Source organism: Rattus rattus, chromosome 9, assembly GCF_011064425.1.
Source record: "Rattus rattus isolate New Zealand chromosome 9, Rrattus_CSIRO_v1, whole genome shotgun sequence".
Lineage (NCBI taxonomy): Eukaryota > Metazoa > Chordata > Mammalia > Rodentia > Muridae > Rattus > Rattus rattus.
Genome location: NC_046162.1, coordinates 83,182,933 through 83,208,881, shown reverse-complemented (window position 1 = coordinate 83,208,881; position 25,949 = coordinate 83,182,933). Strand labels below are relative to the sequence as shown.

Below are 25,949 nucleotides of genomic sequence, written 5' to 3'. Positions count from 1 at the left end.
ACTCCGCTTACAACACAGCCTGGCTTTGTCCATCTTGACTTTTTATTCTGCCTCCATTTTCTGAGCCTCAAGCCTCTACGCTTCCCATAAACAGTACCTTCATTTTGTAGCTGCTTTTGCGTAAATCAAGGTATTAACTACATGGCAACCTCTGACTTCCGGTTTTCCCCAGATTTGGGTAAATAGATATGCAGAATTAAGCTCTAAATTCCATGAAGCTTTTGGTAGAGCACTGAACAAATGCTGACAGTCCTGTAATTAAAGTGCTGGGGACATAGGAAAAAACGAGACAAAACAGCATAGTCCCCAAGGAGAGTCAGTATCAAGCCTTTGCTAGGTTAGACCCCGGTTCTAGATCCTGGAACTGAAACAGTGAACTCAGGAGAGGTATCTGTTTCCTGTGACTTAGTAACTGTACTAAAAGTTCCAGTGCTTCATAAACTAAAATCTAAGGACACTAGCCTGGTGTTTGAGCGCTGAGACCCACTCCAGAACCTACACTATCTGTCGAGAATCGGAATCTTTTCCATTTCTGTTTAGTTAGTAGGGGCGCGGATCACGAGACCTCCAGCGTTACTGGTGATTTCAGTCCCGGTGGAGGGCGCTTCGGTCTTGTTCCTCTACCCCCTTACAGACTAGGAAGCCGCAGCTAGCTAATGGCAGTCAGATCCAGTTTTTCTCTTTTGGCCGAAAGACTCAGGATTGGCGGCCAATGCAGGTCTCGAAGGACGGCAAGGTCGGTCGTTAACAATTGTAGGTCGTGAGATCCAGTCCAGTTACGCCAAGGGAAACGCCAGCGCTGCCCGTCCGAGAGCTGCTTTACATAGGCCTTCTTGGAAGGTCTTTCAAGTTTTCCATTTCAAGCTTCAGCAGTCCGCGAACTCAACTCTTCTCTTTCGCAGACTTAAAAAAAAAAAAAATTCCAGAAGTATTTTCTTTTCCATCGACCAGGGGATGAAGCACGAGAGTGATGGAACTGAAAAGATGGGAAGGGACCTTCCCCTTCCCTAGCCCGCAAGCTGCCCTTCCATTATCGCATTACTGGAGCGAAACAGAAACACGACTGGATTAAATCGCGGGGCCACCGCGAGGTCACTTGAGAACTACCACTAGGGCGGGGTCGTCACCGGAAGTGACTGCTAACATTCCCCCGCAATGTCCCGCCCTCCAATTGCGCTACCAGTAGGCGACAGGCCGCCGTACTTCCTGCCCCCGGAGCCGTAGTCTGCGACCCCTCTTACTCCTCTCCCATTGGTTGCCAGAGGGACGCGCTGTGATTTCCTATTGGTCGCGTCTGCTCTCTGGCGCCAAGCCTCCTCCCTCCAGGTACCGTCCGGTCTCTGGGTGCCGGATAGGTTACAGGCTGAGAGGGCGTCTGCCCACTGGGCCAGTGAGCAGCGTGGAGAGTGAGGGCGGCGGCTGCGTGGTAAGGCAGGGCGGGACTTCGCGTGGCTATTGGCCAGGGCGGGTAGAGGCTGGAGATACGATTGGTTGGGGAGAAGGGACCGTGGTGGGGTTCGAGCTGCGCGGCCTCAGCAGCTGCGGGAGACGGAAGTGGTGAGAGCGCGGCTTTGGAGGGTCGGGCGAACGCCGCCTGGGTGAGTCACTGTACCCCGTGCACTGCCAGCCTGGGAACCACAACGACCAAGCCCTGCCCGGCCCTCGCCGGCTCTCCTGAGTCCCGCCCTCTGTCATTTGGGGCTCCGCCTCCGAGCCTTTAGCCCCGCCCCTAAAACCTGGGCACCTGGATCTCCTCCCTGCTTAGCGCGTCCTCCCCCACCCCCCACCCCAAGACCAGAGTCCCTAACTGTGAAAACCCCGGGCCTCCTAGGCCTGGTCCTGGTCGCTCCCTTCCCTCTCTCTGTTTCTCAGGCTGCGTGCCAGTGAGCCGTGAGGCAGCACCTCCGGCTGGCCGCTTGCGGGCTCCCCCGTGAGGGAGGGAAGGTTGGTAGGATCACAATGGAGGCTTTAATCGCCGCAGCCTCCTGTGGGACTCTGCTGCACACCCCTCGAGCATACCAAACATGGAGTGTCAGTGAAACTCAGACCTGGCTCCCTAAGTGGGCCTAGGAGGCCTTACTTGAAATCCTTGTTAATTCGACCCATTTGACAGATGTTGACTCCCAGGCCGGATTGGCCTAATTCTGCTCCTGTTGTGTGGCCTCCTCCCTCTAACCTTCACCTACTTGGTCTCAAGTATGCTCAGCGGGACCGGGCCAACCCTGCTGCTCTTTTATCACAGGTTGTGGTCCTCTCCCTCTTGTCCTCTGCTCTGGACTCTGCCCCCAGTAACAGGTCAGGTGGGTGCTACTCCTAGACTCAGAGAATGGCCGAACAGCCCTGTGGATTCATGCCCCTACCAGGGCCAAAAGTGAGTCCCAGTTGGGCAGTCTTTGTCTCTTCAGAGTTGGCATTTCTTCTCTTTTGTAAAGAGCAGGGTTTGGAGTGGGAATCAGAACGCTTGGGTTCTGCTGAGTAAGCTTGGATGATACTTATTTCTGCTCAGGAACTTTTGTGGTGGAATTCTCACCGGGCAGTCTCACTTGTTGCTTCTTCCATTGCCTGACTGGTGTGGTGACTTACTGAGAGGCTGGATCCTCTGTGATGGAGGAAAATGAGTTGCAGAGAAGGTCAGGGGTAGACCCGTGTGTGACATTTATTGACTCTATGGTGATGTTAATGATCAGCACACTTTCCTCTTGTGTTCTGTCTCCTTTAGTGACGAGCAGGCAGCCAGGACCCTCGCCAAGGTAGAATGGTGAGTACTCCTTTCCCCTCATACCACTATGTGTCTATGTATCTTGCAGTCTGTCTCAGTGAAGCTGTCCCACCTCTCTTGGCCCCAGTGCTCCGGGATACTCTGTTCACTTCCTAAACAGGCGCATTTGCCCTGTTACTTTTTCTTTCTGGTGGGCGGTGGTGTTTTGAGACAGGTTTTTACTGTAAAGTTAGCCTGGTACTAGAAATGTAGCCCTGCCAGCCTTGACTTGTGCCTCCGTCTCCTAAGTGTTAGGATTGCAGGTGAATGCAGTGTGGGGCCTTGTGCTTGATAGGCAAGTACTCTAACACTGAGCTATGGTTTCTTAGGATTGAAAAAGAAATCAGGCACCAGATAGCACTCAGGACATTGTAGTTTTTCCCCGTGTTGGGCCATTCCTTCTTACACTAACAAACTGCTCTGTCTCCTCTTACTTTTCTTGGATCCCTGGTTAAAACTATGCATTTTCTGGTTTAAGAAAACTAGTCTTGGGGTTGGGGATTTAGCTCAGTGGTAAAAGCGCTTGCTAGGCCCTGGGTTGGGTCCTCAGCTCTGAAAAAAAAAAAAAAAAAAAAAAAAAAAAAAAAACTAGTCTTTCTATCTGAGATTCCTGAACTTCAGGGCGTGGTGGCACAGCCTTTTGATCACGTCTCTTAGGGACAGAGTCAGGTGATTCTCAGCCAAGTCTATGTAGTGAGTTCCAGAAAAGACCCCATGTTTTCTTTTTTTTTTATGTTTATTTATTGTATGTGTACGAGTGCACTGTTACTGTCTTCAGACACACCAGAAGAGGGCATCAGATCCCATTACAGATGGTTGGGAGCCACCATGTGGTTGCTGGGAATTGAACTCAGGTCCTCTGGAAGAGCAGTCGGTGCTCTTAACCACTGAGCCATCTCTCCAGCTCCAAGACCCCGTGTCTTAAAAGGAAAAAAAAAAAAATCAGATCCCTGAACCTCAGCCGGGTCTCATGAATATACTGTTGGTGCTGCCCCAGGAGTGATTCCACCCAAACTGTAGGCCTCTTCCAGTCCCCAGGGGTTGCTGTCTATTAAGCCACTGCAGGCGACAACTGACTGAATGTCTACCAGGACAGCATTCTGAAGGTGCCCTGAATGTCAGTGGGGGTGGGCCTGGGGGTGGGCCGTCTCTGTCCTAGTCGGAGGGCAGTAAGATGAGAAAGACATGCCTGATGCCCTCTCCAGACAAGAGCCACCCTTTGTATCTCTCCAGTTCCTTTCAGGGCTCACAGGTCAGTGAATTCAGTCAGTGGGCGGATTCCCTCCTTTTCCCCGTCCTGTGGAGACCCACACATCTCTGTGACATGTGCACTAGCCCAGGCTCTTTTCAGAGAGCCTACCACTGACCCTGCTCCCTTGGACTTCTAGCTCATCCCCTTTTCCGTTGTGGTGGTGCTGAGAACAGTGTGTGCTTCACAGTGAGTCTCCATCTTAGCACCACTCCTTAGGAGAACGGCACAGTTTCCCTCTAAGCCTAAAGTCTCACCTGCGGAAACAGGATCTCCCTTCATTCTTGGAGAGTTAGGGTAATGTTTGACACTGCTGGCCATTATTGTAAGTACTTGATTAAAAATTCATCCCAAGGCCTTAAAACAAAAGCCCTGGTTTGTGAAAGTTACCAGGTGCGGGAAGTGTAAGAGTTCTAGTAAGCTTTCTGTTACTTTTGGAAACACTAAGCCGCTTGTCACTCACTACTTACTCCTTGGCTCCCTACCCAACACCATTGATTGCTCTACTCCTGGGTTTTGTTATTGTTGTTGTTTTCTGTAACTCGGGTGGCCCATAATCCCAGTTCTTCTCTTAGACTAAGAAGTTCTTCCAAAGGATTTTCTTTTCGATCAGGTGGTGTGAATCAAGGGGGAGATAGAACTTAGGAGGGCGGAGGGCTTGGAGGGGGGATGGTGGAATAAAAAATTCCAAGGGTTTCCCTTACAGAAGTGTGGAATGACCGCTAAGATAACACCAGACCAATATTCTTTTTAAGAGGACAAAAGAAGTTTAGTGAAAGCAGGGAGGCAGATGAATGGAGCGTGGTGGGCCGTGGTTTCGGAGGGAAATAAGGAAGGCTTGGGGCTGTGAAGAACATGAGGAGAGCGCTCCATCTTGGGGTCTGAGCAAGCTTAGAGAGTGCTCTGGGAGAAGGGAAGAGATGTGTGGGAAATGTGTGACAAGCAGGGTGTCGGGTAGCACACCTGGAAAGATGGGAAATAAAAAGGTGTGGGCGGACTTGCTTCTCCTTTCTGAGCAGTCCTGGGGCGGTCCCCCGTCCCACTCTAGAATGTCCCTAGAGTTCCCAGGAGGGGTGATGGTGGTGGTGATGGTTGTCTCCCCCGCCGCCCAGGGTTTGCGAGGTGGGGAGGAGCTAGGGCGGCAGGCGGGGCCCGGGAGCCTCTCTGCCTCCGCCTTCGCCTCCACCTCCCTGGCGGCGTCCTGGGCACTCTTGTCGCTGAGCTCCCCTCCCTTCCTCGCTCTTGCCGGAGGGCGGAGCCGGGCCCGCTCCATTGTGGAGAGGAGGGGAGAGGCGCGCGGGAGCAGAGGCTGGGTCCTGGCGCCAGGGCGCTCGCTTCTGGCCGCGGCTGCATCAGGCGGGCCCCGCAGCCGGGATGCAGCGGGCGTCCGGGGCTGGCGGGCAGCGCAGCGGCTCCCGGGACATGTGCTCTGGTCCAGACAGCCCGCGACCATGAGCCTGACCGCCCGCGTCTCCTGCTCCATGCTTAGCTGCTTCGTAAGTGCCAGGCCTGTCCTGCCAGGGCCTGGGGCGGGGGTTTGGGGGAGCACCCAACGCACGCTGTACCCACAGTCCTGCTCAAAGACCCCGGCATGACCCCAAACCTTAGGGACAGGGGAAGTGGGTTAGCTCTTTTTTCTGACTTGCTTCAAGAAAGCGGGTACTGGGGATGCAAATTCTGTGATTCTTTCTGACTCTGCAGTCACTGCCCTTGACTGCAGATTTCCAGGCCCCGCCCTGCATGGGTACATCCCATTACCTCCTCCTCTCCATCTTGGTCCCACCCGCCATATCCTTGCTTGGGGATGTAGGATGTGCCTAGTAGGCTGTGTGGGATGTTATGGGGCTGAGAGAGAAGCTTAGATGTTTGTGAGCTGTCTCTAGGTCTCCAGTCCCCTCTCCCTCACATACTCCATCGTTCACCTGACATACCAGTCTTTTCTCCTTGACTGTCCCCCAGACAGCCTCTTTTCTCCATCTTCCTTGCCTCTGCAGGGTTCTGTATCTCTGAATCATCCCCAGTCTTCCCCTCCTCCCCCTGGCTAATGCTCCTTCCCAGCTTCCCCCATCTGTCCTCTCAGATGTCGTGCCCCCCCTCCCCCGTAGGTGTCTGCCAGGCCTTCTCTCTCCCCTGGCTGTCCTTGGGTCTCCTGCTTCCTCCCTGAGCATGGATTCTCTCTTTTCTTCTCCCTTGGTGTTTGGGAGCAGAGTGACTTCAGCTAGCTATGGGTATTCCTTAGGAATTCCCCTCAGATCAGCAGGCGGGGCGGGTTGCTTGACAGGTAGTGGGGGCTTATCAGCATCAAGAGCCCAATGGGAAGATCAGCTCAGCTCCAAAACACGTCTTCCTTTTTGAAGGCATTCACAAAGGCCCTCTAGAGGCATGGGACCGAATCCCCCCAACCTCCTCCTCTTTGTCTCCACCCACCAGGTTGATGCTCGAGAGGCTAGAAGGGCCTGATTTCCTTTCTCTCTATCCAGCTACCACAGCTGGCTCCTGTGCCTCAGGTGTCTCTTTCCCAGTCCTGCTCTTGTCTTATTCTGATAGGAGTCTTTCTTAGTTCCCTCCCTTCCTTGGGTTTTTGCAGTTTTGGTTCAAAGGAGAAGTCTCTTTAAATGGAGCAAATTCTCAGTTCCTCCTTGGCTTAGCTCACTTTTCCCTGAGTACCACTTTATTTCACCCTTTCTCCAGCCAAGCCAGGTCTTCCTTCCCTCCTCTAGGAGCCAGAATCGTTAAACACAAAGGAAGGTGTTGGCGGGTTTGTTGGTAGAGGAGGAGAGTGAGAGGAGCCAGGTGGGGTGGCAAACTCAAGGTTATGGCCTCCCTGCAGGGTGAGGAGGGCCCCCCCAGCCTGGAGTACATCCAAGCCAAGGATCTGTTCCCCCCCAAGGAACTGGTGAAGGAGGAGGAAAATCTTCAGGTAAGGAGGAACAGGATGCTCATGGTGGGAGGGGCTTCCTGCCCAGTTTGTGTTCCAGACTTTCAAATCTTTAGAGGATATACCAGAGCCCGGGCTTCCTCCTGGGCCTCTGAAGGGAGCGGGCTCCTGTGTTTGTCAGTCTGTGCATTATATGCCTTTGGCCTTAGGGAAGGGGAGAGGCAGTTTTCCTGGACAGCAGATGACCAGCGTCCTGACTTGACTTTCCTGCATCATCTCCCTTTTCCTCAGGGTCTGCTAAAGAGCAGGGCTGCAGAGAAAAACAAGGGAGAGACTGTCTTGTGGGCTGAGGGCTTCTCTGACCTTTTTCAGGTACCCTTCACAGTGCTACAGGGTGAGGGAGTGGAATTCCTGGGCCGGGCAGCTGATGCCCTCATTGCAATCTCCAACTACCGGCTGCATATCAAGTTCAAAGACTCTGTCATCAACGTAAGTTCTTGTCTTATTTTCCTCACACCAAAGTCAAGGTCCTCATGTACTTCAAAGTGGTATTGTTCCAGTGCTTGACCAGATTATGACTTGAAAATGGGATTCCCTTCCCATTGGCCTCGGTATTTCTTATCTCATCCCTCTGTGTACAGGTTTACCTGTCTCTTAGGACAGGGTTTCTCTGTGTAGCCTTGGCTGTCCTGGCACTCCCCCTGTAGACCAGGCTGGCCTCAAACTCAGAGATTTACCTACCTCTGTCTCCCCAGTGCTGGAACTAAAGGTGTGTGAACCCCTGCCTAGCTTGTTTATTCTGATTGTATGTTTGTTAGTGTCTATCTGTCTGTCTGTCTATGTACCATATGCGTGCCTTTGCCTGAGGAGACCAGATGACTAAACTGCAGTTACAAGAGGTTGTGACAAGCATGTGGGTGCTGGGAACTAAACCTAGATCCTCTGCAAGAGCAGCCAGTGCTCCTAACCTTTGAGCCACAGTGGCATTATCTATTAGAAGAGCCAGGCAGATGTGACCCTTTTTCTTGCACTGTCACTCTGTGTTACCTTGGACAAGTGATGATGTCCTCCTTATTGAATAAAATCTCTTGCCTTCAGGATTCTTATGGTATTAACTGGTGACATGGGAAGCACCCGGTAGGGTCACCGTGCCCTAGCAGACCCTCAGTAGATGCTGGCTTCCTTCCCTTCATTGGCTCGACACCTCTCAGGCTGGGGGCCCCTGGACCTCACTTTGCTCTTCCTCTGCAGGTGCCCCTCCGTATGATTGACAGTGTGGAAAGCCGTGATATGTTTCAGTTGCACATTGCCTGCAAGGACTCTAAAGTGGTGAGGTGAGCACAGGGGGCCTTGTTCATGTTCCCTGACTCTCATCTTGTGCAGACCTCTCTGCTGTAGGGTACCCTTGGAGTAAGAGGACCAATTCCACTTTCCTTTCCCTATTGGGGGAAAAGTGACATCTCACTTCCCTGTTCTTAGTCGGGAGGTCACTTTACTAACCCATTTTGTCTTGACTTGAACTAAAATGGGGATGGAGCCATTGTGAGGACTACTTGAGGTAATGAGTATGAGCCCCTGGGTTAGTGTTAGGCACAGTGCTCTCACGTAAGTTATGTCAGTTTATTGAGCAATTTGCACCACAGTTTATGTACTGCAGCTCCATCCAAGAGCTCACAGACAAAAACTCCTGCCCTAAAGGAGCCTATACTCCAGCGGGGAGGCTCTGCAGTAAATACGGGAAATACTTTAAATGATAAGTGTAAAATTCAAAGTAAAATCAAGAAAAGTTTTAGCAGGTTCTAGCTTTAACCAGCTGACTGGAGATAAGGGTGACTGGAGTCAGGATCTGAGGAACGTGACCAAGCTGGTATCTGAGGGAAAGGTGTGCCGAAGGCCTATGAGGAGTGCAAAGGTTCTGAAGTAGGTGTGTGTCCGTGCCTGCATAGCAGAAGAATGGCAAAGTGCAGCTCGTGTGGCTGGAAGAGTACCTATGGGTGAGGGGAGTGGAATGTGAGGCAAGAGGGCAGAGGTCGCAGTGACTGGCCTTGGCCTTGATTTTGAGAGATCTGAGAAATCTCTGGAGGGTTTTAAGCAAAGCTGTGATATGATGTGACGTGATGTGATTAATGCTTTATGGGCCCATTCTGGCTGCTACTTTGGAACCAAGTAGAAGAAAATAGGGACAGAGGCCAAGGCTGGGGCCAAGCAGCGAGGCAGGAAGCTGCTGTAGTTACCGCAGGTAAGAGGCCATGCCGAGGGTCCTTTCAGATTCTGGGTGTAGACAGTGTTTGCTGTAAATTGGTTATGAGAGAAAAGGGACTGGGAGGATGGGGAGGTGCTTAGAAGGCCAGGTCTCTGGCGGACTGTGATAACCCCTTTGCTCTTTTCCTTTGTGAAAATGAATGTCGAGTTGCTTAAGGCACGCCTGTGCTGCCCAGATCCCCCTCCACGCTCCAGGCACATTAGAAGTCAAGAGAGGAGAGACCGAGGAGTAAGCTAGGAAAGGCTTCAAGGAAGAGGTGGGACTGAAACTGTCTTAAAACATCAGTAGGGTGTGGCTAGGCAGAAAAGACATTATCTTGCAAAGGAGAAAAAACAAGGAGGTAAGATTGCTGGGATCGGGACGTGTGCCTCAAAGGAAGTAGCACTGGCTGGTAGGATGGCCATAAGAATCGTCACAAGAGACAACTCTTAGGTGCCAGTGCCAGTGTCCCCTCTACTCCCCCCAGAGTCATTTTTCCTTACCTCCTGCTTTGCAGCTTCCTTTCTTTCTTAGCCTTTTTTAAGCTGTGTTTTTGACTCTTAACCCCATGGCCTGTCTACCCCTTGCCTCACCCAAGCCTGTGGCTTCTTGCCTGGCAGGTGCCACTTCTCCACTTTCAAGCAGTGCCAAGAGTGGCTCTCAAGGCTAAGCCGGGCCACAGCGAGACCTGCCAAGCCCGAGGATCTCTTTGCCTTTGCCTACCATGCCTGGTGCCTGGGGCTGACTGAGGAGGATCAGCATACCCACCTGTGTCAGCCAGGTGAGGCCAGGCCATTTTCTAGGGGGATCTGCTTGTTAGCCTATGGCTCTCAGCCACCTTTACCCTTGGGTGTTGGTGTTGTGGGAAGCTGACAGGCTGGGGACTGTGTTGCAGGAGAGCACATCCGATGTCGACAGGAGGCTGAGCTCGCAAGGATGGGTTTTGACCTGCAGAATGTCTGGAGAGTCTCGCATATCAACAGCAATTACAAGTGAGGGTGCAGGGCTTGGGTGTAAAACACGGTCCATACCCAGACTTTATGTTTCAGTGAAATGTAGCATGTCCAGCTTCTGGGTCCACGAGGGCGGAGGGCTCAAATTGTCCCTATTGTTGCAAAGCCATCGCCTAGGATCATTATTCCAGATTGAGATCAGGACACCCTCCCCCATCTTTTCTCAGGCTGTGCCCTAGCTACCCCCAGAAGCTGCTGGTTCCTGTGTGGATCACAGATAAAGAGCTGGAGAACGTGGCTTCTTTCCGCTCTTGGAAGCGCATCCCTGTTGTGGTGTACAGGTGAGGCGGGGTGGGATGGGGAGTAGGCAGTCAATGGAAAGGGTGGCACCTTGTAGGGAAGTGACAAGAATTACTGTAGATAAGAATCTTCAGGGCTGGAGGGATGGGTGGTTCAGTGGTTAAGAGTGTTTGCTGCTTTTGCAGAGGACCTGGGTTCAGTTACCAGCACCCACAGCAGGTCACAACCATCTGTAACGCCAGGAGATCTGACACTCCCTTCTGGCCTCCACAGGGACACACAGACACATATATGTCTATGCAAAACACTAACATACATAAAAACTACCACTGCCACTGCCACTGCCACTGCCACTACTACTAGAACCTTAGGCACAATCTCAGATTTTACTCCCAAAGATAAAGCTTTAGTGAAATTGGTTTTTTGTCTGTTGTTTTTTTTTGTGTGTGTGTGTGTGTGTGTGTGTGTGTGTGTGTGTGTGAGAGAGAGAGAGAGAGAGAGAGAGAGAGAGAGAGAGAGACAGAGAGAGAGAGACAGAGAGAGAGAGAGAGAGATTGCATTTACTAAGAGGTTGGCAAGCTGGCCTGAAGACCTAGTCAGGCCTATACCCTATTTCTGGAGTAAGGCCTCAGTAGGCCTTTCTATTAGCCATTCTCTTGCCGCCCTCTAGGGTGCTGGAGTTCCACGCGTGTCTGCATATTCTGTTACGGCTGTTTATTAGTACATGGCAGAGACTGGTTGTGACTTACAAAGCTAGAAATTTGGGCTGTTTTCTTTTAGTGGAAAGTCGGCCAATTCCTAGATAAGAGTGTAAATAAATAAGCAGAATGTGGTTGTGCACACTTTCAGTCCTAGCAATGTGAGGCAGAGGCAGGGGGATCTCTGAATTTGAGGCTAGCCTGGTCTACCTAGTGTGCTCTGGGCCAGCCAGAGCTAAACAAATGCTACATAAACTGAGACAGGTAGTTGTTGTAACCATGAGGGTTAGTGTGGTTTGCACTCTTAACTCAGGCTGGTCTCTTGGTGCATTTTGGAACAGGTACTGTGCAGATCTGATAAGTCAAGGTCACAGTGGGAATATAGGAGCCATTTCAGAAGAATGTGTGTGAATAGCACTTTGTAAACTATAAAGTGGTCTAGAGATCTTAAGGCTTTGGGTTGCTATTTTCATGACCTAGATATGCTGGTAGCCCTTGCTGGCTCTGGAGACCTTGTTCTGGCCCCATGAGGTCTCTGCAGTAGGCTTCTGGAGGCTGGGAATACCAAGGGCATTCTGGTTTCTTCTGTTTTGTCAGACACCTGCGCAACGGGGCTGCCATTGCCCGCTGCAGCCAGCCTGAGATCAGCTGGTGGGGCTGGCGCAATGCTGATGATGAATACCTCGTCACGTCCATTGCCAAAGCCTGCGCCTTAGACCCAGGGACCAGGGCCAGTGGGGGCTCCCTCAGTGCTGGGACGAATGATGCCAGCGAGGCATGTGACACGGATTTCGGTAAGGCGGGGGTGGTGCTAGTGCCCCTAGTGCTAGCTCCCCTCCCCTCCCATCCTTGATGGCTCCTAGGAAGTCCCCAGTGAAACCACAGGAAAAGATGATAAAACAGAGCGTGGGTCCCTGCCTTCTGGGAGGTGGAGATCTGAGTGCTCCGAGGCTGGGCCACTGCCGAGCAAATAGCTGACCCTGAGACTTCTCTTCCTGCTCTGTACTTAGATTCTTCTCTGACTGCGTGCTCTGGGGTAGAGAGCACAGCAGCCCCCCAAAAACTGCTGATCCTGGATGCACGGTCCTACACAGCAGCGGTGGCCAACCGGGCCAAGGGTGGAGGCTGTGAATGTGAAGGTATTGTGATTACTCAGTGTCACAGTCACTCTGGGGTCTGGGGCAGCTTTGGTCAGGAGGGGGTTGAGGGCAGCTTGAGTGTTTGAAAGAGCCAAACAAACCTGCTTGGATCCAGGGTTCTGCCACTTAGGAGCCATGGTTATGAAGTATAAGTTCCCTCCTAATTTTATTTTCTCATCTGTAAAATGAGGACAATTCACACCTTGAAAGGCTGTCAGAGTCTTAGCTCTTAAAGAAGATTGTTGGCCCAGAGCAGCTACCGTTTGTTGAGAGTTTATATTGTTATCCCTAGTGCTGCTGCCTCGGGATTACATTTACTGCTTGAGTAGTGGCTCTTGAGTCTCCAGAGGTAAAAGGGCGATTTGGATTTGGTGTTGCTTATCCTGGAGTGTTCTGTCCTGCCAGGGAAGCTCTCCTGTCCACTGGGATTGTTCTTGTCATGAGTGGCTGTTTCCAGGACATGATTGTATGCTCCCCTTTCCTCCCGTCTGCAGAATACTATCCAAACTGTGAGGTCGTGTTTATGGGAATGGCCAACATCCATGCCATCCGGAACAGCTTCCAGTACCTCCGGGCTGTGTGTAGCCAGATGCCAGATCCCAGCAAGTAGGTGCTCTCTTTGAGATTCCATGGCTGCCACTTTTGTGCCTTAGCCAGTACTGCACATTCATAGAGGATTTGGAAGGGAGATGGGAAGATTGAGGACTTCAGTGTCTGAGCAGAGTTGGGCAGTGCACCACTTCCAAGAGCACTGCCACTCACTCCTTGAATGGCATTTGGCATGGTCGTAGGCCATCAGATTCTTTTTTTCTGGATCCTTGTCCTACAAAGAAAACAGAGACCTGGGAGAAACATGGCTAAGAAAGCATGTGACGCTTCCCTTCCCAGTTCCTCTTCTGATTCTAAGAAGCTCTCACCTCTCTGTGACGCATTTCCCTACCTCTCTGTCAAATATTTCATGGCAGAAAGGTCATGAGTTAAACTCTTGGTTCCCGCCCTTACTGGGGCTTTTGTCGGATAGAGCTGGCTGAGGGGGCAGAGACCTGTGGTGGCCCCAGAACCACAGTGATTCCATTTCTTTCTGTTCTTGCACAGCTGGTTGTCGGCTCTGGAGAGTACCAAATGGCTACAGCACTTGTCAGTGATGCTAAAAGCGGCTGTGTTGGTAGCCAATACAGTAGATCGGGAAGGCCGGCCTGTGCTGGTGCACTGCTCTGATGGCTGGGATCGTACGCCACAGATTGTAGCCCTGGCCAAAATACTACTGGATCCGTACTACAGGACTCTGGAGGTACTGAGCAGGGATTAGTTGTAAAGAACAACAGAAGTGAGGGAAGAGGGATGGTGTCGGGCTCTCTGGAAGTGTCTAGGGAATGTTTCAGTAGAGAACTTGGCAGCTTTGAGTCCTCTTCCAGGGTTAGACTTTTTTACAGCTGCTAGCCCCACCTTTGGACATTCTCCTGGAAATCTGGGCCCAAACCTTTCCAGAGCTGCCTGTGTTTAGACTGCTCTTTCTACAGGGCTTCCAAGTGTTAGTGGAGTCTGATTGGCTGGATTTTGGGCACAAGTTTGGAGATCGCTGTGGCCATCAGGAAAATGCAGAGGACCAAAATGAACAGTGTCCGGTGTTCCTCCAGTGGCTTGATTCTGTACATCAGCTGCTTAAGCAGTTCCCCTGCCTGTTTGAATTCAATGAAGCTTTTCTGGTGAGTCCTAAAGCCTGTGGCCGGGGTTGGAGAACGGTGTCCTGAAGGCCTCAGGCTCACTTACCTCGGCTTCCTAGGGTCAAACTGGTGCAGCACACGACTCCTGCCCCACGGGCACATTCCTGGCCAACAACCCCTGCGAGCGAGAGAAGCGCAACATCTATAAACGGACATGCTCGGTGTGGGCACTCCTGCGAGCTGGCAACAAGAACTTCCATAACTTCCTCTACACACCTGGTTCAGACATGGTAAGGCTGTGCCCTTCCCCTGCTGGAAATCCTACAGGGAGAGGAGGCAGAGTCAGTGAGAAGAACTCTAGCCAATTGTTCAAGGAAAGAAAATGAACCAAGGGCTCCCCTAAAACAATAACATTCGGCTGCTTCCTCAGGTCCTACATCCCGTGTGTCACGTCCGGGCCCTGCACCTCTGGACAGCTGTTTACCTGCCTGCGTCATCGCCGTGCACCCTTGGAGAGGAGAATATGGATCTTTACCTTTCCCCAGTGGCTCAGAGCCAGGAATTTTCTGGTCGTTCTCTGGACAGGTGAGAAAAAAAAAAAAAAACAAAACAAAACAAGGAAAGCAGTAACTGCTTCCTGTTCTATTTCACCTCCAAGTTACTTACTTGTTTGTTTACATGTATTTATTGGTGTGTGTGGTGTGTGTGTGCTCGCATGCTTGCACAGGCCACAGCACACAGGTAGAGGTTTGGAAAACTCGCAGGAGTTGATTCTCCCTTTCCACCCAGTGTGGGCTTGGGGGATTGAACTCTGGTCCTTAAGCTTGGTGACAAGCACCTTTCCCACTGAGCCATCTCACTGGCCCTTGTTCTGTTTTTAATGAACTTTTTTTTCTTTTTTTTTTTTTTTTTTCGGAGCTGGGACCTAACCCAGGGCCTTGCGCTTGCTAGGCAAGCGCACCACTGAGCTAAATCCCCCAACCCCTTTAATGAACTTTTTGAAACAACTTCCTTCAGTCACTTAAGCTAGCCCTGGGAGCTAGACTGGAATCACCGTGTTCTAGGTTTCACTAAGTTGTTCCACCTTCTTAGGTGCTGCTCTCACCTGCTGTGATACTTGAGCAAAAGAGAGGAGAATTATAGGAAAAGGGTTCTTTGCAAGGTCTGTGGGATGCTGGGGATTTTTTCACACAGCATAGGGAAATCACTCAGGAGGCACCTTGGCGCTATCCAGCAGTAACCTCTGGAAGCATTTCACTCTCAGAGAAACATTTCCCAGTAGGGGATAGACTTCTCTGTCAGTAAAAGGCCAAATCTAAAGTAGGCTGTCAAGTTCTCTTCTGGCTGAATAATGAAATCTTCCTCCTAGGGGTTGGGGATTTAGCTCAGTGGTAGAGTGCTTGCTAGCAAGCGCAAGGCCCTGGTTCGGGTCCCAGCTCCAAAAAACCAAACAAAAAAAAAAAAAACAAAAAAAAAAAAAGCAGAAATCTTCCTCCTGGTTCTTTTCCTCACTGGTGTAAGCTGTTAACACTAGTAGGCGTGTATCCAGATGTTTATCTCTTTAGAAACATCACGAGTCCAAGCCCTCAGGTGCAGTTTCTCCTGGCTCTCGGTAAAGACTGATGCAGCCACTCCTGCCTTTATGGCACCTTGTTTTTATAAACAACTCCCCACTTTTTGTATACTGTTCTGCAAGTTCACATTTTGTGTCAGGCTGTCCGTCCATGACAACACATAAAAGATACCTTGTTGTTTTTATTTCCTTCATATTATTTTCTGTAATGACAGAAATCAAACTTTGTGTATACAAGGCAAGTGTCCCACACTCAGCCCTCCTTCATTGTTCTTATGGCTGCAGTGTAGTCAAAGGCTTGGGTTCCTCTCTGCCTGCTCTGATCATTTCAGGATTGTTGCAGGGAATGTTTTAGAGAGCATCTGCATGTGAGTAAGTTATGGTAAAACACCCATTCTCTTTGCTATCTAAGCCAATTTAAGTGCACAGTTCCACTTGGGGCTGTAGAAAGTGTCCGATTTATTATATTGTGCTTGCATTTCTGTCAGAATTTTTTTTTAATTTTTGGAGACAGAAGTACTCCATTCAAAGGATTTTTTATTTAAGACTGTCTCACTGTGTCACTGTTCAGTGTGACTGGCCTTAAAATCATAAGCCTCCTGAATCAGTCTTTTTTTTTTTTTTTTTTTTTAAATTCATGAATACACTGTCACTTTGTTCAGACACACCAGAAGAGGGCATCAGATCCCGTTACAGATGGTTGTGAGCTACCATGTGGTTGCTGGAATTTGAACTCAGGTCCTCTGGGAAAGCAGTGCTCTTAACCGCCGAGCCATCTCTCCAGGCCCCCATGGATCAGTCTTCTAAATACTGCAATTACAGGCAGGCTATGCTCCAAAATTTGAATAGTGATATTTGATTATTAGCTGAAGCTTTTGAAGTTGAAGTCTACTGACTGAATATTATAAGGTATAACGAAGAACTCGTCCATCTTAAAATTTTGATTTTAGGTTCTTTTGAGCCAAGGCCATTGTCATGGGATAGATTTCAGTGGTTTTCCTTTTCTTAAAACTATGAAGAAATTTTTAAAGGATCGTTTGGGGCTGATTTACATTGGAAATTTTTATGAAGGACCTGTATAGGAACTATGGCTGTTTTTGTGTCCCAGGTGAGGTTTCGTTTTTTGAGGCAGGGTCTTCTGTGTAGCTATTGCTGGCCCAGAACTCCTGATGCTTTTGCTTCAGTCTCTCAAGTGCCAGGATTACAGGTATGCGCCACCACCCTGGGCCCTAGGAAGCATTTGAGCAAATATTTAAGTGGATAAATAAATGCTCGGGATAAAGGGAATTATGAGTATATTAACGGTTTTATGGGAGAAAGGGCCAAAGGAACAGATATATAAAAGATAGTTTTGAAGAAAACAAAACACAAAAGTAACTCCAGGGCTAGTAGAGGGTGAGAAGGACATTATTTTGTTGTTTTGAGACAGGGCCTTGCTATGTAGCCCTGACTGGCCTGGGACTCACAGGTCTATCTGCCTCTGCCTCCTGAGTGCTGGGACTGAAGTCAAAGTGTATCAGAAGGGGATAGAAAGAAACAAGGTAATGCAGGCTGTAGGCCACAGTGCAGAGCTTACTTTATATATGTATTTTTTTAAAAAAGATCTGTTTTTATTTTATGTGTATGAATGTTTTGCCTACATGTATGTTTGTGTGTCACATATGCGTCTGGTGCCAGAGAAGGTCAGAAGAAGGTATCAAATACCCTAGAATTGAAGTAAGCTACCATGTAGGTGCTGGGACCAAACCAAGGTCTTTTGTAAGAATGGCAAGTGCTCAACCACTGAATCATCACTACAACTGAATTTTGATTCAGGTGTCAGTAGTAAGATAGCATAGGAAGTGATTATGAGCTATTAGTATTGGAAATCTGGAGAACTTAACCACTGAGCTGGGTAGAGGCATAGGGACTAGCCACATCTGTAATTTATTTATAAAAAGTTCCCGGAAAAGAGGAATATATTCAGAAATACAATAGAGACATTTTCAGTAGACTATGGGGTTGGTTGAAAGTTGGAGACTAAAAGTGCAGAATGCAGAAGATCCAAAGTCTCTTCAGAGTCAAAGACAGGCTCACAAGTCTTAAAGTTTTAAGTCCAGAACATTCATACCATCTGTACCCAAGGAAAGGTTGAAAAGACAATCCAGTTTGCAGAGAAAGAAGAGATCCAGGGAGGATGGGATTGAAGTATCAATTGATAGCAGAGGTGAGAGAGATATATTGCAAAGCAGCCCATATGGAGAAAGTTGGCTCTAGAGGGCTAACTGATGAAAGATTTAAATGTTTCTGTAACAACTGACCTGACTTCCTTTGGTTATACCTCTTCCCAGACCAAAGGTATCATCCTCCTGTCTTTCCTCTTCTGTTAAAAGTCCAACAAATGGTTTTATACCCAGTCCAAGGTCTGGGCTTTCTTCGTAGCCTTCCCTGACCATGTGGGCTGCCTTAGCTCACTTCTAGAGTCCTCCAGCATTATTGTCTCTTCCATCCTTATTGATTAAACCTTTGGCGCACATAGGAAGCAGCTATGAAGGTTGACACACTGTTATTGTTTGAATTTCATCTGCCGTGTTCCTTTTCCGGAGCTGAGGACTGAACTAGGCAAGTGCACTACCACTGAGCTAAATCTCCAACCCATTGTTTGAATTTCAAAGGGTGCATGGGAGTCACGCTCTTCTATATAGTTGAAAGTTTCTATAATAAAAAATAAGGCAAGAGAAGACAAAGTCAGTTTTAACTTTTTAAAAGTATGGGGGCCTGGACTGGGGTATATAGTTCAGTCAGTGGTGATCATATGCATGAGACTGGGTTTAATCACCAGCTCTACCAAGAAAAAAAACGGTGGTCAGAGGGACTACAGGTATTTAGGCCTTCCTCTTCCGTTCTCAGTAGGTTTTGGATGACCCTTGGAAGCACAGTCTGTTGTATGCCAACTGTTGAGCTCTACTGACCTAGTCTATTCATTTGGCACCCTGCTAGTGCAAACCTGACATGGTCTTAAAGCCTGTTTTCTTCATTTCTTATATTACTAGCCTACTACTGTGTTAGGTGTTGGGTATTCAAATGAGACACAGGCCTGACCTCAAAATGTTGCTAGAGGGAGAGAAACAAGTAAATAGTACGCTGATAGCACCGTGCTTTGATAGGGATTATTCGTTCAACCCTTACTGTGGCTTTAAGATGTAGGCACTTTAACTTTTCTGCCACAAATGAGGAAAGTGAGGTTAGGGAAGTTAGGTTGGAAAGTTCCAAAGCTGAGATGTGCACCCTGGCTATGAGATAGATCTCATTCCATGTAAAATGCCAAGTGCAGAGGCTTGTGCCTTGTGCTTGCCATCCTGGCTCTGGGGGCAGAGACAGGAAGGAGATCCTTGAGGCTCAATGGCCAGCCAGTGTAGCCAAATCGGCAAGCCTCAGGTTCAGTGAGAGATCTTGTTTCAAATAAGTCGGAAAGTGACTGAGGAAGACTCCCAGTGTCAACACATGCACACATGTTTGCCTACACACACACAATTGATCACAAAAGTAAAATCAAATATAAAAATATTATATGTACTATAATAAATATCAAAAGTAAGTATTTAGAGTAAGCTATATTATAACTTGGCATGGGAAGGCTTTTTTGTGAGAACTGAGTAAAGCATCTGAGAAGAACCCAGTGATGTGTCTCCTATTTCCTGGACAATTTCCCTAGGTTTTTATTGCTCTAAAGGTTTTGTACTGCAATAGAAATGAGGACAACAATTTGTGAAAATGCTTGCCACCCATTTGGTGAATAGGAGTGCTTCTTGAGTTCTTTGAGTGATGTCTACTGGAAGTTTCCATGAGGTTCTGAGAAATTGGAGGGACACACTGCCACTAAGTCTGAAAAAAAATGTATATTGAGAAGTCATGCCTTCTTGATGAGTTTGTGACTGATAAGTTTGTAGTTAGCTGCCTAAGTTCTGAAGCCTTCTGGCATCTCTCTAAGGTATAGCATTAACAACTGTAGAGCTGACAACAAAATACCGGAGAGGTTAAATAATGCATTTTCTGGTGGTTAACCACTGTGAAGGCCAATGTCTTTTAGCTCCAAAACCTGTAGTCTTTGTCTGACTGTGACAGAAAGTGGTCTGAGCTTCAGGTGTGGTACTGGCTACAGTAGTGGATTTAGAATCATCAGTAGGCTTAAAGGCTTAGTGAGAGAGCATGTGCTTTGTATTTACAAGCCTCAGAATCAGTATCCACCACAGATTTTACATAGGTGCATCAGCATGGCAGGCAATGGAAACCATCAAAGTGTTTGAGATGGTCTTGAATGATTTTGTATGTTGACAACTTCAGGAACTGGGGGCAGATAAGCATTCTGGAAGATGAGTATGTCTTAGGCTTTTTGCAGAGTAGACTCCCAGTGAACTTCAGTTATTTGTAATATTAGATGTCTTGTCAACATCAGTTTTGATATTGCTCTGATGACCTAATTGTGTACTTTCCTGACCTGGAGGCTCTCTGTTTGCCATTTCAGGTTACCTAAAACCAGATCCATGGATGATCTTCTTTCTGCCTGTGATACAAGCAGCCCCCTCACTCGTACTTCCAGTGACCCGAACCTGAATAACCACTGTCAGGAGGTCAGAGTCAGCCTGGAGCCCTGGCACAGCAATCCTGAAGGAGCAGAGGCAGTTGTAGAATCTGGAGTCGGAAGCCCACAGCTGACTGTGGGAGACGTGGGCCTTCCTCCTCCTCTGCCCAGTAGCCAGAAAGACTACTTGAGCAATAAACCTTTCAAGGGTCACAAAAGTTGTTCTCTTAGTTATAAGTTGCTTAATACTTCTGTGTCCTGGGAAATGAAGAACAACACCTCTGAGATCAAAGTCCTGGAAGAAACTGAAGCACTGGCCCCGGACCCTCCAGCCCAAGAGGAGCAGGGTAGGACTTCTGATGGCTTAGGGAAGCCACCTGAACAGTGTCCAGAGAAGGAAACTACCAGCTCACTCTCCAATGTTTCCAGCAAGTGTGGAGGAGTCTGTGATTTTCCTGGGGAGCCTCCCCAGGATTCCTTTACAGGTACTCCCCAACAGCCCCATCTAGACTCCATGCAGGCTGTGCCCATCAGGTGTACTCCAGATCACGGTCAGGGCAGCCTTTGCAACCCACCAAGTGCTGCCAGCCAAACTCTTCAAGAGCCAAATACTGACCTCATCAGCCAAGATCCCCCTGGGTCTATGGCAGGTATCTCCCACCAGGAACAGCCTAGTTCTGTGTCGGATCTGATCTATAAGAAGGAAGATGCTGGCAAGAGAGGAAGTAAGAATGGGCAGTTGGTGGAAAATCCTCGCTTTGGGAAAATGCCATTGGAGTTGGCCCGAAAGCCAATTTCTCAGAGCCAGATCAGTGAGTTCTCATTTTTAGGGTCAAACTGGGACAGCTTCCAAGGGATGATGACGTCATTCCCCAGTGGAGAGACCACTCCTCGGCGGCTGCTTGCTTATGGCTGTTGTAGCAAGAGGCCGAGCAATAAGCATATCCGAGCTGCAGCGCCCTGCTTTGGGGGCCAGTGGGCTCAGAGAGAAGGGATGAAGTCGCCCGTCTGCTCTAGTCATTCCAATGGACACTGTACAGGCCCAGGAGGAAAGAACAACCGGATGTGGTTTTCCAGTCACCCAAAGCAAGTCTCCAGCACAAAGCCTTCTCTTCTGAGCTGCCCTTCTCCAGTGCCTCCTCTCTACCTGGATGATGATGGACTCCCCTTTCCCACGGATGTGATCCAACATAGGTTACGGCAGATCGAAGCAGGGTACAAGCAAGAGGTAGAACAGCTACGTCGACAGGTTCGAGAGCTTCAGATGAGGCTAGACATTCGCCACTGCTGTGCCCCTCCAGCAGAGCCCCCCATGGACTATGAGGATGACTTTGTAAGTATTCACCAAGTCCCACCTGTCCATTAGCACTCGTTGGGTACTTTGTTTGTCATTGAGTTAGGCACCCCCATGGTGATGAAAGACGAGTAAACAACGGTTTTTCTGAGTGTTAGGATCAGATAGGCAAGGAAGGCTCTCCTGGGAAGATTTGCTTAAGCTGAGTGCTGAAGGATGTGTGACAGTTAGCCAGGTAGACAGTGAGAAGGAAATAGCCTTTTCAGAAGCATGGAGGCAGTAGGTGCTCCAGTGACGTGACTTAACAAAGGGGTGGGGCGTGTGTGGGCGTGAATGTATGTACATGGGCAGCACATTATGTGCTGGGATTGTAAGGGAGACAGGTAGTAACAATGAAGAGCTGATGGAGGATCAGCTTGAGTACCTTTTGATGAGTCAAGTGAGACCCAGATTAGGTGACTGGCTAGGGCTTTTTATTTATTTATTCGAGACAGGCTTCCTCTATGTAGCATTATCTGTCCTACAACTCTCTGTGTAGACCAGGCTGGTCTTGATTATACAGAGATCTGGAGCTTCTGCCTCCCAAGTGTTGGGATTAAAGGCATGTGTCCCTATTCCTGGCTTGGTTGGGATGTTTTAAAACAGTCCAGGTGAGGGATAGCAAGAACGTTTAGGCTTTACTGTCCTAGCTGTTTTAGACTCTGGCATTGTAGTCTTCAGGGAGCTTCTAGGAGCTATCTTGCCCTTTGCTGTTCTCGTGGATACTTCCCTTCAATCCATTCAAGTGCTTTCATTGCCTGCTGAGAGAATAGACAGAACTAACAGCTTCTTACTGTTCAGGTGATGCTTTAGATACTGAACTAACTTTTGTAAAGGCGTATGGTAAACATTTCTAGGTTGTGTGGGTCAGACTGCCTATAAGGCAGCTATTGTGTGGCCATTGTTACACAAAAGCAGCCATAGAGAGTATATAAATGAATGACTATAGCCATGCTCCAGTCAAACTTGATTTAGGAAAACAGGGTAGATTTGGCATCTGGGCCACAGTTTGCCAACACTTAGCTAGGGTGTAACAAGGAAGGCTGTGAGTGGCGAGTAATGAGGGGGGTAATGTTGGTCTTTGCCTACACTGCAGACGTGTTTAAAGGAGTCAGATGGCAGTGACACTGAAGACTTTGGCTCTGATCACAGTGAGGACTGCCTTTCAGAAGCAAGCTGGGAACCTGTTGATAAGAAGGAGACTGAGGTATGTGTGTGAGGCAGATGTGTAGTGGGTACTTCGTGCAAGCCAGTGGGTTATCTTTCTCAGAGAGGAATGACGTACTGTGGCCTGAACTCTCCCCCCCAGATAAATACCATCATTGTAGGCAAGTAGTGACCAGTCATAAAAACCATCCTGGTCATTCTCCCTTGGGCTACTTTCCGGATCACAGTGTTGTTCTCCTCTTTGGACATGGACCTATACTTTTCCTTTGTGCCTTCTGGTAGGTGACTCGCTGGGTTCCAGACCATATGGCATCACACTGCTATAACTGTGACTGTGAATTCTGGTTGGCCAAACGAAGGCATCATTGCAGGTAAGATGGGTTTTTTGTTTTGTTGCACCTCCTCATTCTTATTCATAATGTAGGGTTTTTGTATAGAAGTAAATTAATTTGAAAATGGAAATATCTTAGTATTTTTGTTTATATCCAATAATTTTTTTATTTATGAATACCCTTTTAGACTATTATTCATTCTCAAAACATGGATATTTCTGACAAGCTCCTCCCTCTTTGTACTTTGGCAGAAATTGTGGGAACGTATTTTGTGCTGGATGCTGCCACCTTAAGCTGCCCATTCCCGATCAGCAACTCTATGACCCAGTTCTCGTCTGTAACTCATGTTACGAACACATTCAAGTATCTCGTGCCAGGGAACTCATGAGCCAACATCTGAAGAAACCCATTGCTACGGCTTCCAGTTGAATGCCAGAGGAGATGATCTGTCCATTTTTAGCAGGTTTGAAGGGAGGATCTGCTTCAGGTGTAGTCTGGAAGGTTCCTTGGTATGGCTCATGAACACAGAGCTCAAAGATACCGTCTTGAGAAATCCTCCTTGGTACCATGTGACCGGAGCAGAGGAATTTGAATTTGGCAGGAGATTTTTCTACCAGAGAGACCCTCACTTTGGGGTAATGGTCCTGATCCAGACCCAGAGTCTGGAAGCTTCACACTGAGTTGGTGACTCCAGCTTCTCTCTCCTGGAGGTCCCGAGATGATGATTCAGAAATTCTGCCTGGTGCACAGTGCTCAAACAGCAATAGGAAGGCAAACTGGTAACCAGACTCCAAGTCACAGTGGGACCCATCTCCTCTGCCTGCAAAGAGCAGATCATAGTAGACGAGATAGGAATTCCCATCCTATTTGAGTTGAACTCTCTTCTGTACCTCTGTGCTCTGTGTCTGTGCATGAAGGCTCAGTCTTTAGAGGCACTCCCTCTAGTTGATTAGCACTGTCTTCTGTGGAGTTTGGTTCAAAGACTAAGACTGGTTTGGCAAATAGAGGTTTGGATGCATTTTTCATCTGGCTCGTTGGCTAGCATCAGTGAATATTCAGTTTCAGAGGGACAGTTCTGAGGATTAAGACACTTTTGGAAACAGAAAAACTCTGGCGATGCTTAGTTTTGTGAGAATCAGTTCTGAGCTGTGAGGGCAGTTGTCACTATTATGTAGTGGCTGCTCTTGAGGTACGCACTGTGAAGAATGAGAAGGGAAAAGCAAGATTATCCTTGTGAATTCTGCTGATTGTGCCCTACCCTTTGCACCTGACTTTTCCTAGTTGTCCTGGTGCTAACATGGGAGCTACACCTTGATCCTCTCCTGGCATGAAAATAAAGGATTTTGTTGTTCCACTGCCCACTTCCCCCATGTTGTCTTTCCCTTGGCCGCTGCCTCCTCTGGGTCACACTGCTTCTTATCCTGAACACTTGACACCTCGAGGGTAGAATATAGCATTTGGTTTTTACCTCCTAGCATATGCTACTTGGTATGTGAGGGTTTCAGTACAAATGCTGCTGTCTATTTCTGTGCACTTAACAATGGAACCCAAACAGAAGGAAGAAAGCCTTGATACCAAAATTGGGAGTGAGGATGTGTCCATTTGGACCAAACACTTTATTCTGTTTTATTTAGATTGTTTTTCATCTTACTATGTACCAGTGGCACTTAACCAAAAGATACAGTAATACAGCCATGTACTGTGGTTGGGACAGATACAGTCTCCTTGGCTCATAGGACTTCCTAGCTACATTCTCCTTACTGCACTAATATAGAGAAGATACGCTGCCCACTCTGTTAAAGCCGCAGCTGCTGTCTTTCTCACCTGCTACTGTCATGTTGCTTTCTAGAAACCACTTTTTCATTCCAGACTAACCAGAACCTGCATTTAGAATAGGAATTGTTTCTCCTGACCTTTTCTTCAGTTCTACAGCAAAGCCTCTGTGCTCCTTTTATACTTGCCATGGATGTAACCTAAAAAGTTTTGGCATATTTAGGTCAACCTAGCACATTTTTTCTTCTCATTTTAATGGAGCTGGATAATGGAGATTTTTGTGTCTGTAAATTCCTAAGATCAATGAAAGAGTGACAAGCAGTTTGTCTCTGATACATAAAATTATTTTAAGCATTTTCTCAATCATTAAATGTTACTGCCAGTCCCAAGTGGCTTTTTAATTACCAGTTTTCATTGCACTTCACTCTGTTTTCAGGGGGATCGGGAACATTCGGGGAGACTGTATCTGTCTACTTTGTGTGACTGTTTTGAGGGACTGTCCCATCAGTGAACAGATTGCATGGCCTGGAGAGACTGGGCTTCTGGCTCAGATGTGTTCACCCTTTCAGAGCTGATGTGGGTGTAAGTGACATGATGCGGCCAAATATCCAAACTGTGCAGTTGCGTTGTGATACACATGCAATGTGCTGTAAGAACTCAATACAGTTCAAATAAAATCTCTATATTAGTGCTGCTTTGTTGGGTCTTTTTCTTACTGGTGTTGGGATTGAATCTAGCTTAACGGACAAAGCATTCCGCCACTGGACTAGATTCCTAGCCTTGTACACTGGGAGCTAGAGGCAGGAGGATTAAGGCGAGTTTGAGGTCCAGGCTGGGTTTTAGCAAAACCAAAACAAACTGGTCACTCATTGGCAGCCTCTCCTGTATTTCGGGTTTGTTGCGAAAGGAATTTATTTTGTTAAGATTCTGTCCCCTTTCAAAAGTGAGATTCATTTTTTTCTTGTCTGGGAGATCACAGCTGGTCATTAAGCACAAATCTATTTCTTTATTCCCTTCTGCCAGGTACTGCGGGGTCTCATCTAATTTGAATTCAAGTTTTTTTTTAAAGGTGTAACTATGCTACTATATACACAATGAATAAGTTCATGTGCTACGGTTACTGTACCTACCCCCAGCCCCCAAACCCCGTCATTTTTATTTGAAGAGAGCAGCAGTTCGACTGTTAGGGAAGACTGGAGTGGGCTCCTCTGTTCTCAGGAACCATTAGCTGCGTATCGCCTGAGCGCACTCTGCGTTCTGAATCCCCGCTGGCCGCCCTGCCCTACTGGAGCCCCTCAGAGTTTGCCTAGGTAAACCCGGCCGCTTTCT

At 48.3% G+C, this 25,949-nt stretch overlaps 1 protein-coding gene and 1 long non-coding RNA gene across 2 annotated transcripts; both read left to right on the top strand.

The window, feature by feature from the left end:
- Positions 1-1,610: 1,610 nt before the first annotated feature.
- Positions 1,611-3,886, top strand: LOC116908493. The gene is made up of 3 exons (XR_004388988.1): positions 1,611-2,371; positions 2,720-2,758; positions 3,790-3,886. It is a non-coding gene; the product is annotated as an uncharacterized LOC116908493 (long non-coding RNA).
- Positions 3,887-5,159: 1,273 nt separating this feature from the next.
- Mtmr4 (myotubularin related protein 4) lies at positions 5,160-25,314 on the top strand. The gene is made up of 18 exons (XM_032911650.1): positions 5,160-5,503; positions 6,838-6,927; positions 7,258-7,374; positions 8,137-8,219; positions 9,748-9,908; positions 10,023-10,119; positions 10,308-10,421; positions 11,676-11,872; positions 12,089-12,217; positions 12,712-12,823; positions 13,313-13,508; positions 13,738-13,939; positions 14,017-14,171; positions 14,312-14,466; positions 19,959-21,348; positions 22,445-22,555; positions 22,798-22,886; positions 23,099-25,314. Exons 1-18 carry the CDS (start codon positions 5,459-5,461, stop codon positions 23,274-23,276), a joined length of 3,621 nt encoding a protein of 1,206 aa, XP_032767541.1. The 5' UTR covers positions 5,160-5,458; the 3' UTR covers positions 23,277-25,314.
- Positions 25,315-25,949: the final 635 nt, after the last annotated feature.